Source organism: Dryobates pubescens, chromosome 5 (genome assembly GCF_014839835.1).
Source record: "Dryobates pubescens isolate bDryPub1 chromosome 5, bDryPub1.pri, whole genome shotgun sequence".
Classification (NCBI taxonomy): Eukaryota; Metazoa; Chordata; class Aves; order Piciformes; family Picidae; genus Dryobates; species Dryobates pubescens.
The window spans coordinates 25919789-25937411 of NC_071616.1; the positions used below are offsets into that span (position 1 = coordinate 25919789).

A 17623-nucleotide genomic window follows, 5' to 3' on the forward strand; every position below is an offset into this window, starting at 1 on the left:
CGCTGGGGATTGGACGCTATGGATCTCGTAGGGGGTGAGGGAGGGTGGGATGGGCGGAGCCTTCCGGCTCTACGGGGTTCTGCCAATGGCGGCTACAGGGTGATGGGGAGGGCGGGGCTAAGAGGCAGGCTGGGCTGGATCGAGAGTGCGGGGCTGGGGCGAGCTCGGCCACCGCCTCCCCACCCGTGGGTAGCGGCGTCCGGCACGAGGGGCTCGGGCTCCACGCCGCTCCCAGTAGGCGAGGCAGGAGTTGCCGCCGCGTGGGAGGTAAGGCGGGCCTCGCACTCCTCCCCTGGTTGAGCCGGTCGCCCCTAGGCCAAGGCCTTCCCCCCCCCCGCCCCCTCGCCATGGCCGCGCCTGGGCCCTTCCCCTCAGCCCTCCTAGGCGCCTCGCCTTGGCCCGCTCCTCCGCCTCCGTTCTCGCGGGAGGTGCCACTCTTTCCGGACACCCCCTCCGCCCCCACCACCCTGGGCCCAGGCCTCGCTGCCCTTTCTTCCCCCCCGCGGCGCCGGCTCCGGCCTCCTCCTCCTCCTGGCGGTCGCGGCGGCCGGAGCGACTGTTTGCCCACGCGCGGGGCACCCACGCGCCACGCCCCTCCTCGCCGGGAGCTGCAGCATCGATGCCACTGGCTGGAGGTAGCGGGGCTCCGCTTCCCCCTTGCCGCAGCGTTTCTCTGTTCCTGCCTCTCCGAGGCGGTTTGCGTGCGCTTCGCGCCCCTCCGCCGGCTCGCTCTCCCGCTCCGATGTGGGTGGGTGGGACAGTCTCGTTTCACCCCGGTCTGCGCGGATTTAAAGTGCGTGAGGCGGTGACATTCGCGTCCTCACGCTCTTTTGCCGTGGCCCATCCCCCCGCGAGAGGCTGATCAGAAACCAGAGTAAAACAAATGGCTTAAAACTGCTTTCCGCGTGATGTAATTCTTTTTTTAATGTGTGACACACTTCGAATACTCCCTACTCCTGCTTCAGCTTTCCAGAGAGACTTCCGTACTTCCACCTTTTGGGGTCTGGCTTGGGAGCATTTCAGCTGGTATGTGGCTCCTCGGAATCTTTGTCTGGCAGGAAAAAAGTTCTCTGGTTTCTTTCCTTTTCTCATCCAGTCTACAACCTCCTTAAAGGGGTTAAACCTATTTAGAGGGGGAAAAAGGTGGGGTTTAAAATTAGGAAAAAAATCTTAAACCAACTGTCACTTAACTGTTTGTGTGGAAGGATGTTACTCCTGAAACAGACCAAGTTTCAATGTTACTACAACAGCTGCTTAGACAGAACTTCTTGTGAACCACTTCCTCATCTTCTTTCTTACCCAACAACACTTAGCTTAGAATTGCTTAAGCTGAGACTGTGCATTGTATTTGCCTTTAATTCTTACAACTTCCTGAATATTTAATTTAAAGTGGTATTTGGGTTTTTACCCAAAGGCAGTATTTAGCTATAATCACAAACAGTTCTGTTTGGAAGTTGTCTCATGTCTGATTCCCAGTATGAAATAGCAAGGCAGTGTGCATTTCTCAATATTTTTGCTCAATAAAGTAATTTAATATGGTAGAGATTCAAGCATGCCATCTTACGCTTTTAATAGAGCTTTCAATTTTGTTTAGCAAGCTGAAGTATGGTAGAAAACACATTCTTGAGATGGTATGCCTAGAAATAGATTTAGGGTAATGGAGAAAGAAATACTGAAAACATTGAAATAATTTATAATGTGTATGCTCTTCTTCCCAGCTGGAGATAGATCTGGCTTTAGCTATAGATCAGGCTGAGTCTTGAAATAGGCTTCTGATTTCAATATTGTACATAATTGAAAAAATTATCTGTATTCCTCTGAGTGGAAAAGTGTATGTCTTGATGATACTGTAATCAACATGTTGACTGTATCTAAGTATTGCATACTTTATCACAGTGGTGCTGATTATAGTTAAACTGATGGGTAGTTCTCAGCAAGTGAGCATTATGGTGGTTGCTCTTTGAAGGAAAGCGGCAGTTTAAGGGGATTTAAGATCTTGGGCGATCTGTATCTTTACTACCAGAATGTCATGATGTTCGGTGGTTGTTGAAGGATGCATCATGGTATCTGTAGCTTAAGCACTGAGAGGTTTTGGAGGCCTGTGCTGTTTCATTAGATTTGTCCATGCTGATGACTGAAGTCTGAATGATTTGCATCGTTCTCATTTAGGACTTTTCTAAAGTGAGGTTAGTATTTTCTAAGTAAAGAACATATTTAGAAATGGAAATCAAAACTACTATCTTTGGTGCTCAAAAGGAATTTGGAACAAAAAGCCTGTGGAGATTTCAAAAGGACCCGAACTCAAGTGAGGAAATGAAATGACAAAAGTAGGTTGGCAAAGTGGTAGAGTTTAACAGTCCATTTATTGCTTATTTGCACAGTCTGCAAAGAGTAATTCTTTTTTTTTTTCTGGTCAAAGTAGTTGTCTGAGGACTTGGCTCAAGAGAGAGGCAAGGGGGTATTAATTATTAAGAGAGAGCTTGAGTTCTTTTCTGTGGGGCATAGTAAACTGTCTTCCGTAGAAGGTCAGCAAGATGCTTATAGTAAGAAGTACTACTTCTGTCTAAGAAAGCTTTAATGGATGATGAGGGCACTCAGCGACAATCCTGTAGTTAAAATGATCAGAATTAGCAAGCTGATGAGACAGTAATTATGAAATATATTTTTTTTTGCTTTGGGATGCTGTCTTGGATGTAGCCATCTTTCTTTGCCCTTTAGCTTATTGTTACTGTCAAATAAATAATTTGTTAACAGAAGTTTATATTTAATTTGAGACAGTCTTGTATTTAGTTTCCAAGTAGGTTCAACTACAAGGGGGGAAGGAATAATGTCAAACTGATAGTATTTGCTCTATTGGCTTGGTTTGTGGTGGTGGGGTTGTTTGGTTTGGTTGGTTGGTTTTTTGGTTTTGTTTCCAGTAGATGTAGGGGTATCTTGAATGTCCCAAGTAAAAATACTGTCAAGATGTGTTCTCTTCGATTCTAATTATAAGACTGAATGTCTTTGGAAGTTGCTTCCCAAGAATTACCTAAAATGGTTGGGATTGGTTGTATTTAAGTGTAGCAAATAAACTTTCATTGATTTTAGTATCTTCTTTTGATACTATTCTGCAAAATGGCTTCTTTCCAGTATCACAGTAGTATTTATATAGTATCATTTTTTTCTTAACTTGAAACCAAAATGAAATTAATAATATTTGTTCTTAGCAGGGTAGATGCATGCAGTGCTTCCATGTTCCCTGTTTTCCAGGTGTATGAGATTTGTGCTTCTGTTGGCAAACCGCAGATAGTAAACCTTTTATAGCACACTGAGGATTACTAATTTAACTCTGGCCATCCTTTATCATTAGAGAAACTTCAGCCTTACGAAGTGTGGTTTTAGATGTTTAATAATGTTTTAATCGAGGCTGCTAAGTGTATCGTATGAGAAAGGACCTTTTAAATCTAGAAGTACACAAGGAGTTCTTCATAGTACTGTAAAAATGCCCCATTACTATTGTCTGGCTTTAGTCTTGTGTATTTAGAGCTGGACTTGAACAGGCTTGTGTTTGTAGTAATTAAAAGGCAAGCTCAGTGCCCAAGAGTGTTTTAACATTGCTTTGCATTCTTGCTCTTGCCCTTCCTCTGCTGTAACCTCCTTTGCTCTCTTTAGCTGTTTTTAGCTACTCTGCCCTACATTGCCTCTTGTCTGCATCTCTTCCACCAAATGACTATTCCAGTTGCTCCACCTATTGCTGTCTGTCCTCAGCCTATGACAGCCACTTCCCATACTGTTCAGCTTTGTATTTCTTTCAAGTAAGGAAGACTTAGCACTGAAATCTTGCTTTTCAGTTCTGAGATCTTTTACCAGGTCAGAGCATCAGACCTGTCAGCTGCAGGGAGGATTCTACCTGTCTTTCTACCCTGGGCTGAATCATGCTGAGATGTGTATTTATTGTGCTCGAGGACAGTTTTGGCTCGAGTGAGTACATGTGAATATGTTTATGTGCTCTGAAGCTAGCCCCATCTAAGTAATACACGAGGCAGACATAAAGCATGTTTCTGAAATTGTAGCTGCCAAAATCCTGTTAAAATTCAAAACAGAATATACCTTCTAATTTGAGAGGGGGTGTTTTGTTGTGTGTGTTTTGTTTTTTATTCTTCAGAAGGATTTCATAAGCCCAAAGTTAAAGGCTGTTGTATTAGGGGATGACAGATTAGATACTAAATTCCTCTTTTATTTTGTTCTTGGATATCTTCCCAATATCTGTGAAGGGATTGCCTGACCTGTCCTGGAAGTGCTCAAACAGCAGTGCTTGAGCCACCATGGTTTTCAGCCAGGATATTAGTGTAGGCCAAAACTGGTTTTGTAGCTGGAGACAGGCTGTAAACTGTATCAGTTCTAATACATTGCTTTTCTGTTTGTTTGTTTGTTTTTTAAGAGTGTGATCAGCTTGCACTGAAAAGAGGGACTCTGGGGCTCTTGTTTTAGCATGATTGTAGCCTTTTGCATGTAGATAAGTTTTTCATTTTGCTTTTTATATACATTTGTTTATACTTTAGGCTGTGGTGGAATTATGCAGCTCAAGAGAACTCATCCTATCTCTACAAGCCCTTGGAAAAAGTCCCTTCCTGCCTTTCTTATAGGCCCCATTCAGGTACTGGAAGGCTTCTGTAAGGTCTCCCTGGAGTTGTCTTTTCTCCAGGCTGAAGAGTCCCAACTCTCTCAGCCTGTCCTCACTGGGGAGGTGCTCCAGCCCTCTGATCATCTTTGTGGCCCTCCTCTGGTTATGCTCTAACAGTTTTATGTCCTTCTTGTGTTGGGGGCCCCAGAAATGGATGCAGTACTCTAGATGGGTTCTCACAAGAGCGGAGTAGAGTGGGAGAATCACCTTCCTCATTCTGTTGGTCACACTTCTTTTGATACAACCCATCAAATCTAGCTTCTAGGATTCAGGAATGTGATGAGACCAATGCATTTCACCAGTCTCTTTGTGGTACTCTATTGCTATCCTCTGTAAGCCAGCAACATTTCTGTAACTACTACTGCCCACTGTGGAGGATAGTACTGCCTGGATTTGAATATGCCTGGTATGTTTTAATGTTCAGAGGCTGACATGCATTTCTGTGATCCTGTAACTGGATAATCTTTGATTTGGAAGATGCACAGCTCCGCTTGCTGTTGAAAAAGGCATAGATGAATTTCTTTCCCCATGGAACTTTACTTACTGGGACAGTATTTTTAGACTTCCAGAAAGTAGCAAGTGTCAGCTGCTGCAGAAAGAAAAATGGTTATCTACTTTGGACGACCAGCAACAACGTTTTATCTTCCACTTTGCTAAGCAGAGTTGCATTGGTCGCATATTAATATATTATCTCCCCTTAAAATAGGCATCCATTCCCTCTGGAGTATACTCCACCTGATTCTGTCAGTCAGGAGCAAGTAAAATGGATGTTGTCAGACCAATTTAAGAGGCCTTGTGTGCTCACACAGTGAACAAGCTGATGTGACTGCAAAACTTAGAGCTGCAGAAAATGACTGTTGGGTTTTCTTGTGGTTTTCAGATTCATGTTGGTATTGGTTCTCTGTTCCTTTTTCTAAAAGTCAGCATTCAAGCAGTTATTTCCCACTTTGTTCCCAGCTGATGCTTGGGAGTGGTAGTGTAAGAGTGAGTGGAATTACAATTTTTGCATTTCTCAATGCTTTATTAAATAGAATTCCTGCTTTCAAGGCAATGACAGATAATGTCACGATTTCCTTCTGTCGCTGTAGGATGCCTGGCTTCTACAGCCTGTTTCTCTGGCTTGCTGAATCTTTGGATTGATGCCTGAATACAAAAAAACTGTCCCCTTGTACTTTGGGTTTGGGCATTTAGAGGACTGAAATGAAGCAGTAGCTAATGTGGTAACTGCTTGTTTTATTTTGTGATGTCTTGCAGTTAGTCTCTGCAAATGATTTGGAGCAGAGTTTTATATAATGATGTGAACAGCCAAAATCTTGCAAACTCCAATAAACAAAGGTCTTAAAGGTTTAGCATATGCCTTCTTTGAATATGAAAAGCTAGTGTAATATTGCAACTTAAATTAGTTTTACTGTTGTACTTGAAGAAAGCAAAGTTCTGTGCAGCTTTGAGGAATATTTTGTTTTGTGGAGGTACAACTTTCTCTTTTCCAGAAAACATTCAGAAAATGCTAGATAATAGCAAAAACCAGCTGGATCGAGCACATGCCCTGTAGACTTCTACCCTGATGGTCTGCGACACATTGACCTAAGGCATAAGACATGAGTGATTGGTCTAATTTTGAAAAAGTACTGCTGTTCCCAGAACGTATTTTCCTCTGGGTATAGATTTGCCAACAATCACCTGCAGCAAGATATCAGAACTGGCTTCTCTATGATAATAATCGTGGAGTTCATATTCAGTTCTGCAGGGAAGAATTGGTCAGAGTAGAAGTCATCTCTCTTTACCTGGAAATTTGCTGGACTAGTAAGTAGCTGTTCAGTTTGTAGGAGTAGAAAGTTCAGCTACAAGAATTGGGAAGCATATTAAGTACCAAGCCAGATCTCTAGAGGCTTGAGACTGCTGAAAGTCTGAACTGTTGGAAAGTGAGGAAAGCGAGTTATCTATGTTGGCTGTGCAGGGATGAGATAGTCCCAGGAAAACAGAAATGCAGGTAGTTGGAAATAACATTGAACTCTTAGTTTGGAGGGGCCATAGGCAAGAGATACCCAGGCTCTCTAGGGTTTTGTAGGGCAGCTGTAGAAATGGTTGCAGGTCCTTACTTGAACACATTGAAGTATTGCTTGTAGGGTTCGGTCAGCCCTTCTCAGGGTTTTGGTGCATGGCCTACCTGGGAAGACACAGAAGGAAAAGTTAGTGACAAGCAGGGTAGCAAAACTGATTTTCAGCAAGCATGTTAAGAGTGTATTAGTATACTTGAGGCAGTTATCTTGTGAAAAGATGCTGTTCAGCTGTTCTGTCTTAACACAGAAAAGAGAGAAAGGAATGTGGTTCAGAAAGGAATGTGGTCTTCCTGGATGTGTTCTGGGTCTGGAGGGGGACAGTGTATGTGTTTAAATAAATGTTTAAAATATTTGTGCCTTGGTCTCCTTTGTCACCTTTAAATACACTGGGGGCGGGGGGGAAGGTGCAATCAAGCAATTCTACCATAGTTGTTCTGAACTGCAGGGATTTCAATTCTGAGGAGCTGATGGCAGTTTACAATGCCTTGTGGCCTGTATACACTTTGGTTATTACTTTATCAAACATCTGAAAGCTCAGCGTTGAAACCAACTCATACTTAGTATCACTGCATCTTTCTTGTTCCTGGCAGTTCAGCAAATGCCTATATTAAAAGCTTTCTTTTGTTGTTTCTTTTCAAACCACTGAAGTGTCACTAGTTTGAGTAAACATGAAGGAGATTGTTAAGGGCTTAACTTGTCAACTATGAATGTCAGAAGATAGAAGGGTGCTTGGAGAAACCTGTGCCTTCCTTTTTCTGAGGTCTAGAATAAAGAGATCAGAAAACTGCCAGTGTTTTGCCTGAAACTTCTAGTCACACTTTCTAGAATAGTCACCATTTTAACCACTAGGTAGGGAGTGGGCTTAAGGCGGTTGGGTTTGGAAGGCTTTCCAGCTGTGAAACCCTCAATTACATCACTTACCGGGCATTCATAACAGAAGCTTCTTAAGTTGTTGGGGTTTTTTGTTGGTTTTGTGGTGGTGGTGGTTTTTTGTTTGTTTGTTTGGTTTTTTTAACAATGTGCATAGCACTTAAATGTTGTCAGAAGTTCCTCTCCAAACTGTCACAGAAGTATTTTGGGATTTAGACATTGAGCACATAATCTGCTATGGGCATTTTCCAAGGACACTAAAAATACAGTATCTTAAAATGTAATTGCAGCTGGGCCTTCTCTTCAGTGAAGTTCTACCCTGAAAAAAAAAAGCCGCTAATAATTAGCCCCTGCTACAGAGAGTTTTTCCTAGGAGCTATTAAAAAATACTCTGGAGGTGCTCTTTTTATCACTTGCGTTGCAGTAAATCTTTGCACTGCTACAGTTTATCTGTTGGCAGACACAGCACATATAACCGAGAACTCAATTTTCCTCAAACTTCATGTAGGTACATATGAAGTGAATGATGATAATGCTGATTTCATTATTTACAAGAATGGTAAATGATTTTTTATTTATATTCAACTATCTGATGCTGCTCCCCACCCACAGCAGGAATGCAGGCAGGTGTACTATCTGGGTGTGAAAAAGTGCAGTATGCTCTCAAGGAGGTGCAGTGCCACTCCAAACCTCCTTTTTTTCCTCCCTATTACCATGAACTCGGTTCCCTTTCAACAGTGGCTGTGTAATGTCTTTCAGAATTGTACAAGATAATACAATGCCATTTAACAGCAAGCAAATTGACTGGCATAGGTATTCGCACATATCCTAGGAAGGTTAAGAAAAGCCACACAGTACTCGCTGCAGTTCTCCGTATTTCTTGTTCACACAAGTTTGCACTGGAGTTCCTGGCTGCTGCCTAGCGGTCCTTTGCCTTGATTGTGAATTGAATAGACGTTTCGTTATTGTTTAGGTATGTTTTATTCTTTGTAGTCTGGTAGTGATCCTAAACGCAGCTGGTCAAGCTGAACTGCCATCAGTACCACCTCTGAGCACACCTTTAGGGAGTTAATATGCTGTGGGTAGAAGCTTATGGAACAGCTGCACTTTGCTAGAGGAAAACTCAGCAGTTATTTTAAAACTGCTTAGACTCTGTTCTTTAAGGACAGGGTATTCCAGGAAACAATGCTAAACTGTTGCTGAATTCAGATATTTTTAACTTCAAACACAATTTAATTGTGCTCACTAGGTTGTGTCAATTCAGTGTCCAAATATAGGCCCTCGAGTGTTTGTGGGGTTTTTTTTGTTCCAGCAGTGATATTGTAACAGCCTGTTTAAGTTGGTACAAGACATGAATATATAATGAAACTGATTTTGAGGGGGAAAATCACAATGTGCTCTACATAGACTAAAACATGTCTTAAAGCTTGTAGAAACTCATTTTTTTGCTGTGGATGACATATTTCCATTTTCCTTTTTGCTAGAGTTTTGCAAGATGTTTTTGTCGCTTGTATGTATTACAAAGACCGCGAGTAGGAAGTCCTTTTGAATGAGAGGGACATGGTGTATCTGATGTACAGTTCTGTCTGTATCACTTAGTTGCTTGGAGAAGAAACTTCAACATGTGGATTAGTTATTTCACAAGGACCCAAGGACTGTGGTGGAGATGTGGGTTTTCTGTACAATGAGCCTACATCTGATTGGAAAAGGAGCAGTCTAGCAGGCAATACTACATTGTATTGCAGTAAGTGTAAAAAGCAGTAGGCAACAGTGCTGAGACAAAAAATAAGAAGGACTAATAAGAGAATTTTTCAGTGTGTAGAAATAATCATAGGCCAAATTGCTACTAGGTTGCTTGAGGGCATTCCACTTAGGTGGAATTATTGTTACAATTAAACAGTAGTCCTTGGCATTAAGCATCTTAAGCTTTAAATCTCTTCCTTGGAGACAGTCCAGTTAATTGGAATATATGTTATTGCCTAGTTTTGTATTATTTATGCCATTGACTAATGCAATTAAAAAAGGACTTTAAAAAATCCCAAACCTATGCTAGTAATATCCAAGAACTCTTCCCCCCCCCCCCCCATTCAGTCAGGCTCAGTTTCTTCTGCTCTAGCTGTTACATGAAGCAGACACAGTAATAGGTAGTCATCTTTATCTGACATGCATTCAATCTTTTCTGTGCATCCTAGAGATTTTAAATACAAAATATGTATCTGATACTATACACACTTTTTTTTTCTAGTAACACATACCCAGCAGAATGAGTTAACTTCTTGTTACAAGAACTTCTACCTCTCTAAAAAGGTGCTGCCTCTTATTTGGTGATTAATATTACTGTGATTCTTAGTGACTAAGAAGCAGTTGCAGTGAGAGCTGACCCATGTGACATGTACATTTAGGGTTAAAAAAACCCAACCAACCAAACGCCACAATTCCCACAGAAATTATATGTGTTTAGATACAATCATCCTGAAATTTTTAATTGCATGCAAAGCTTTGTAAAAATTTCAAAGGAGGTCAGCTGTCTTGAATGGGGTCTGTACTTTTATTCTTAGTTGTTCACTTTGCAACAATGCAGTGACCGCTTTAGTCTTTTGTTGCCCCCCTGTTAACACTGCTGAATTTTAACTCTTACTCATGCCTTCCTAGTCACTGACAATGACTGTTTCTCATGCTATTGTCACTTTGTCTCAAAAAAACACACCCAGGAACTGGTGATGAAAGGTCCTAGTTCTTGATCACATAAGTCATCATTGATATGAATGTTTTCATAAAGTAGCTTGAGTGACTATCCTGTGTTTTACCCTGTGAGGTAAGTAGACTGAACATGCTAGCATGGTTCAAGAAGTCACTTTCTGAAGTGACACACTAAAGTGATTGATCGTTGGCACATGCTGTGGAAAGCAGAACAAGTTGGATTAAGCTATTTTGGAAATTTACAGAATTTTTGGTCTCTACATACCAGTTTAACTGCAGGCAAATGTAGTTGCTAGTTCATCTTTTAGCACATGAACATTTGAAATGTTGTATACTATGTTATTTCCTGATGTTTGTGTACAGAATAATAGATAAAGCCAAAGTAGCTTTCTAACTAAGCACGTCTCTGACAGCTATGACATACTGGCTAATAAAGATTTGTGGCAGTATTGATGTTTTCTGTATTTATAGTTTTACAGTTTGGGGAAATTTTCTTTTGTGAGCATTGCAAGGGTAGCTCTTACTGACAACTAATTTCATTCCTTTTGTAGAACAAACCTTTTTGTTCAAGTTTCTTCTAAATGTTAAAAGGGTTGCTCTTGGGATGACACTATCACAGCAAACAACTGTTCCAGCATAAAACATGTATTCCATGTTCTCACAATCAGAATTTATTTTACATCTGCATTTACTGAAACACAAGTCAATCATGCAACTGTCCTATGCCACAGAACAGCCCAGCTGTAGAATCAAGTCAAAGCAGGATCTTGTTGACAAACAGAAGCTTTGCATAAGCTAGATTTTTCTGAATTTAGTACAAAAATAAAAAAATGTTCTCTCACAATGTTTTTTGATGTACTTAGTTGGCATTAACTGTTTTTAAAGCAGCAACAAATGCTGTAACTACTCAAACCCATTCTGTAGGAAAAGAAAGAAAATGTTCATTTGGAAGCATTAAGGCTTGTTTTGTTTTGGTTTGGTTTGATTTTTTTTTGCCACTAAGTTCTTTCCTTAGAGAAAACTTGAGAGATGTTTTCAGTATGAGCCTTTTTATTCGTTGGTTGGTTTTACTCAATCCATTTGTAAGAATTTATTTTAATCAGTTAATTTTAGATGATCATACTTTTGATATGATACTGTGCCTGCTTTGAGGAACAGTGAAGCTTACAACCGCTGGCTTGATAGATTTCTTAAAGAAAAGAGTTGTTTGGGACAAGCAAGTAGTCCAGAAAGTGGAGACAGAGATAACAGGTACCTGCCTCCATGGATGGATAAAATCCATCTGCTAACTGATTTTGAAGGAAGATAAATGGTGTGGGGAGGAATACGTGAAGCAAAAAACATGAAACTTGCAGAGAGTTAATCTCAGGAAGACATGATGGGGGACAACCTATTTCATTTGCTGTACCTGGGAGAGGGTATGCGTAGTTGCATTACAAATGGGTCACCTGGCTAAGGCAGGTCTTTGAAAGTAAAATAAACCCAAAATTGTGTATGAAGTAGAAGCTGACCTGAACTTCACCTCATGAAGAAGGGAAGCTTTCTAAATTGCAGTTTGAGCTGCAAGAAGCCGGGTGAACATATTGGAGAAAAATCTTTTGTTACTCTCTTCCTGTACTTTTCAAAGTACCTGCTCTTGGTTCCTCTCACTGGTACTTTTCTTCTGTTAAAAGACAGGCTGAAGGGAAGGGAAATAGAGATGAAAACTCTAGATTTTAAAACAGAGCAGAGCAACTTCTGTTCTCACTGTTGCTCCAGGAGATGGTGGATGCTGCTCAGTGCTGTTCTTTAGAGATATTAGGGGATGTAGTAAGTGGGTTTTTTTAGTCTGTGAGACTAAAGAAGCCTTGTGACTTCATGGAATCATGAACCTGAGGAGCAGACAGTAGAAAAGGAGGGAGGAATGGTAAGCATAATCTCCTAGGATGGAACTGGAAGACAACTGGCATGTAATCAGTATTTGTGTGGCAGGGTTTCCCTCTTCCAGCAGAACATGAGAGTTTGAAGCTATGACTTGCTGCTGGAGATAGATTTTTCATCTGATCAGAATGCTAAGTATGTCAGTCCTTACATTTTATCAAGAAGAGAATTTACCGTTTCTTAAGAAGAAGGAACTGTATCGGAGGAGTGCATGCTGTTTTGGGACAGCAGAAAAACCTAGGGGGCTCTGTATTAGTCGAGCTGTGCTAGGAGCAAGTGCATTAAAGCTAGCTCTTAAAGAAGGAGAAGGTGTAGGTTAGGGCTAATGGAGTTCTTGAGAAAAATTAATTTACTTAGGATTTCATTCCACTTAAAATACAAAGTGGAAAAAGTATGAACTTTTCTATCATTAATCTTAGTGGTGTGTTCTGTAAGTTGTTCTTGTCAGCATAATCATGAGTATTATGGCAGTACTTCAGCTCCTACTGGAAAAAAAGACTACCTTGTTATAAGCTCTATATAGTCACAGGAGGTCTCACTTCCAAAACAACTTACAGCTTAAATAGAATAACAAAAATATGCTGGAGAAAGATGTTACACAGTGAACTGCAATGCCATTGTATTTAGTGGAGCATTTGGGGCAAGTGTATAGAGGAAATGAAGACATCAAACTAAAAAGAAGGGGAAGTGGTGAGAGAGGAGAATTAATATCGAGAAGAGAAGGGATGGAGTACAGGAAAGCTGAGAAATTTGAGAGACAGGAAGAAAGGGATCAAATCAGTAAGTAATTTGTCATCTATTTGGTTGGGAGCATCTACCTTAAGAGTCATGGGAGTGTTAATGTGGTTTCAAAGTGGCATGATGTGGGTGGTTTTCATAAGCAAACCTAGTGTTCATTGTAAATGTATAAGCTGAATTTTTCTTAAAGATCACAGATCTCTTCCTCCACCCACACTGTTCTTACACTTCTTGATTTCATGCTTTCTGTTTGCTATAAATTGTGTTTATCTTTTTTACCCACAGTAATAAGATTCAAGTTTAGGAGGAAAAAAAATAACCAAACTTGATCAGTGGAAGAAAAAGATCATATTCCCTGTAAACCTGGTCATATCAAGTGTAAAATTGTGTTCTCCCACATACAGACTGGAGGACTCCTGTCAGTTGCTTATAAATGTTAAGCTTTGTCCCCTAAGACCTTGGCTGCTCAACATATGTTGATAGAAGAGATGATACTCTTCTCTCTCAGAAGTAGCAAATTACTTAGTCTAGGCAATCAAACTAGAAAAAAAACTTTGCAAGTTTGGTTTGTGTGCATCCTACTCATCTGTCCTCCCTCTTAGTGCAGCCAAGAAGCATATCCCACAGCCTCCTACAATATTCACCTCTCCATGCTCTTTGTATGGCTTGACAATTCCTTCCTCTTCCTGTCTGCCCTTGTTGACCCTTGTCTGTCCTTCTGAGTCTAGATCTGCACCCCTTACCTTTTGTGCTAGCATATGCCAAGAAGATGCGTGGGGTAAGAACTATTATGTAATGAAAACATAATGTAGTTAACATCTACAGGGATCTGAATTAAAGAAGAAACAATGTTAAGATACCGCATTGGAAATAGATTGAGTCCTTGAAGTTAAACTTGACCAGATAACTCTTGCTGTGGGAATTCCTAACTTGCTGGTTGTTGTAAAAGCTCAGCAATTTTTTGAGTACCTGGTTCACTACTCTGTAAAGTAATAAGAGTAATAGCCAAAGCAAATAAGGCTTGGAGGAGTGTGTCAGCTCTGTCTGCTGGTCAGTTCTTCCTGCTTCATTCATTGCTTGTTGGATGTTTTTAATAAATTTTGACAGAGGGGGAGAACTCAAGCATAAGTTGGTCCACTCTCTAGAAGAGAAGCTGTGTAGTGAATAGTTTATCTGCTTGGTCTGTTTGCTAGTCTGTCAACATGTATGCCAATGTTTTTGCACAATGCGTGCAGTTATGTCAAAACCTGCAGAAGAAGATGCTGCCTGGCAAGTCAAGTCATGTGGAGTGGGAACTGAAAGGAATGTGGAGTTCTGGAAGAGATGAGGTGGGGTAACAGCACTGCGGGGATTCTGGGACCACTGGAAAGAGGATGTGTAAGAATGAGTGATGCACAGGCAGAAGAATCTGCATCATGTTTGATAAACTCTTTAAAGCTAATGCAAATACTTTAATATAGTGTTTGCTTAGCACAAGGATTATATTCACAGTTGTGTAACAAAGGTTGCAAGATTGCATTTTTACCTAGTGAGTGAGAAGTAGGTATCTTTGTAGTGCCAAACTTAACTGCAGCTCTGTATAGCGCTGCACTGAACTTCGTGGTCGTCATATGAATGTGAGAAGCTGGGGGGTTTTGTTAATGATTAAACTCTTTGGTTGGTTGGTTTGTTTGTTTTTCCTGAAGTGTTGTTTGGGAATATTCTTATTTTATTATGCAAACAGGGAATTGCTTCTATAAGGACATGTGGTCATGTCATGTGGTTGAATTACCTGTTACCATAAGTACGGGCTTTCGCAAATAAAATGTTTAAACAGTAATGGGTTTTAGAAACAACAAACCCAAAAACCTACAAACAAACCCCAAACACACTTACTTGGTGACAATTCTCTAGTACTTTGGGTGTTTTTGTACAGACCTCTCACAGGTACCTTCTAAAGCTGTTAGGTGAACACACTCACTTTTTAAAGCTGTAAGTCAAGAGGAGGCATATTTTACAGCTTATTAAAAGAATTATTTGTGTGTGATGTGGAAACAAATTCTAAGTCTGACACAACACTACTGCTCTTTGATAGCAGTGTTAGAGGGAGGAGATGGATAGTTTACACGCCTCACTGCTAGTTTTGGCATAATTCTTGATGCCAAGCCAGTTGATGCACTATATTTGGAAATGTGGCTGTTGTGTGTTACCAAGCTTATTCATCATTGCTGTCAGCGTACTCTCTCTTTGCGGAATGCTTTCAGGATCCTTCAACAATGTTCAGTTGGAAGGAAACATGGCATAGTACTTAAAAAAATATTCACCAGAAGACAACCAGAAAAGCCAACTTAAAAGAAGCCAAAACCACTTTTCTGCTGAAATGTATATTACTGTTTCTTCAGATATTTTATGAAGCCTGCAGATCATCTTGGTCCTGTAGGATTTTTTTGTTGTTGTTGCTTTCTCTGCAGCTATACTTCATATTGCTGCTTCTGTTGTCATGCATGTACTGGCAAACAATCTGGCTTTTTCATTGCTGTGTTGAGAAGCAGGCACGTACTTTATTGCTTTCTAAACAATAGTTTAAGTCACTTGCCAAAAAAAAAAAAAAAAAAAAAAAGCTTTGTATCTGAAATTTTACTTCAAATTTTACAAGTAGTATTTTTTCTGAAGTTACTAATCTTTATTGGAATTCCAATAATTTCTATAGAATTCAAATCTAACTTTAAAATCTGTTTCATAGCCTATGATTTTATTAATGTAATGTTAATTGCAAAATGTAATTGCACAATGGAACCACACTTGCTTTCATAGTATCACAGTATAACTAAGGTTGGAAGAGACCCCAAGGACCATCAAGTCCACCCTGTCCCAACAGACCTCACGACTAGACCATGGCACCAAGTGCCACGTCCAATCTCCCCTTGAACACCTCCAGGGACGGCGACTCCACCACCTCCCTGGGCAGCCCATTCCAATGACGAATGACTCGCTCAGCGAAGAACTTTTTCCTCACTTCGAGTCTAAACCTCCCCTGGCACAGCTTGAGACTGTGTCCCCTTGTTCTGGTGCTGGTTGCCTGGGAGAAGAGACCAACCCCTTCCTGTCTACAACCACCTTTCAGGTAGTTGTAGAGGGCAATGAGGTCACCCCTGATCCTTCTCCAGGCTAAACAATCCCAGCTCCCTCAGCCTCTCCTCACAGGGCTTGTGCTCAAGGCCTCTCACCAGCCTTGTTGCCCTTCTCTGGACACGTTCAAGTGTCTCGATGTCCTTCTTAAACTGAGGGGCCCAGAACTGGACACAGTACTCAAGGTGCGGCCTAACCAATGCAGAGTACAGGGGCACAAGGTAGAGCAGTGGATGTGGTTTATCTTGATTTCAGTAAAGCATTCAACACCGTCTCTCACAGCATCCTTGCAGCTAAACTGAGGAAGTGTGGTCTGAATGATCAGGTAGTGTGAACTGGTTGAAGGAAAGAAGTCAGAGTTGTGGTCAGTGGGATGGAGTCTAGTTGGAGGCCTGTAACCAGTGGAGTCCCTCAGTACTAGGACCAGTTCTATTCAATATATTCATCAACAACCTGGGTGAGGGCACAGAGTGCACTGTCAGCAAGTTTGCTGTTGACACAAAGCTGGGTAGAGTGGCTGACACTCCAGAAGGTTGTGGTGCCATTTGGCAAGACCTAGGCTGGAGAGTTGGGCAGGGAGAAATTTTAAAGTTCAACAATGGCCAGTGTAGACTCTTGCACCTGGAAAAGAACAACTCCATGTATCAGTATAGTTTGGGGACTGACCTGTTGAAGAGCAATGAAGGGGAAAAGGACCTGGGGTTCCTAGTGGATGGAAGGTTGACCATGAGCCAGCAATGTGCTCTTGTGTCCAAGAAGGCCAATGCCATTCTGAGGTGTATTAGTATGGCTGTGGTTAGTAGGTTGAAAGAGGCTCTCTTCACCTTCTACTCTGCCCTGGTGAGGCCTCATCTGGAATATTGTGTCCAGTTCTGGGACCCTCAGTTCAAGAGGGACAGGGAGCTACTAGAGAGAGTCCAGCACAGAGCCACAAAGTTGATTAAAGGAGTGGAACATCTTCCTTATGAGGAGAGACTGCGAGAGCTGGGGCTGTTTAGCTTGGAGTGGAGGAGACTGAGGGGTGACCTGATCAGTGTTCATAAATATGTAAAGGGTCAGTTCCAAGAAGATGGAGTCAGGCTCTCCTTAGTGGTGCCCGATGACAGGACAAGGGGCAATGGGTGGAAATGGAGGCATAGAAAGTTCCATGTGAACACTACAGTTTTTTTTACTGTGGGGGCGACAAAACACTGGAACAGGCTGTCTGGGGTGGGTTGTGGAGTCTCCCTCTCTGGAGATACCTAAGACTTGTATGGATGTATTCCTGTGTGATCTGGTAGAGGTGATTCTGCTCTGACAGGGGGGTTGGACTAGATGATCTTTTGAGGTCACTTTCAGACCCTAGCATTCTGTGATTTTCTATGCAGCTATGTGTAACAAAAATTATGGCTTTTACTAAACAATATACTTGTTAGATGTGTTAGATTTTAAATGCTTCTATTTGATGTAACTGAGCAGTGAACAAAGGTAAGTAGTGTGGGAAGTAGAAACCTGATTGGGAATTTGATTTTAAAAAGTACAGTTTTGTTTGAGATTGATGATTCCTGAAAAGAAGTAGAATCAT

General features: G+C 41.3%; 1 protein-coding gene across 2 annotated transcripts in view; it reads left to right on the forward strand.

Annotated features, from left to right (window-relative positions):
* The first annotated feature begins 105 nt into the window (after positions 1–105).
* SETD3 (SET domain containing 3, actin histidine methyltransferase) overlaps positions 106–17623 on the forward strand; it is a 60800-nt gene continuing 43282 nt past the window's right edge. The window contains exon 1 of one of the 2 annotated variants that reach the window (XM_054161864.1): positions 106–267. Coding sequence is in view for 1 of the 2 variants with exons in the window: in XM_054161863.1 (XP_054017838.1) it covers positions 926–1026 (101 nt within the window). In the remaining variant the exon portion in view is untranslated. Of the gene's footprint in view, positions 268–734; positions 1027–17623 lie in introns of those variants that run through there. The other variant, XM_054161863.1, reaches the window with a different exon arrangement.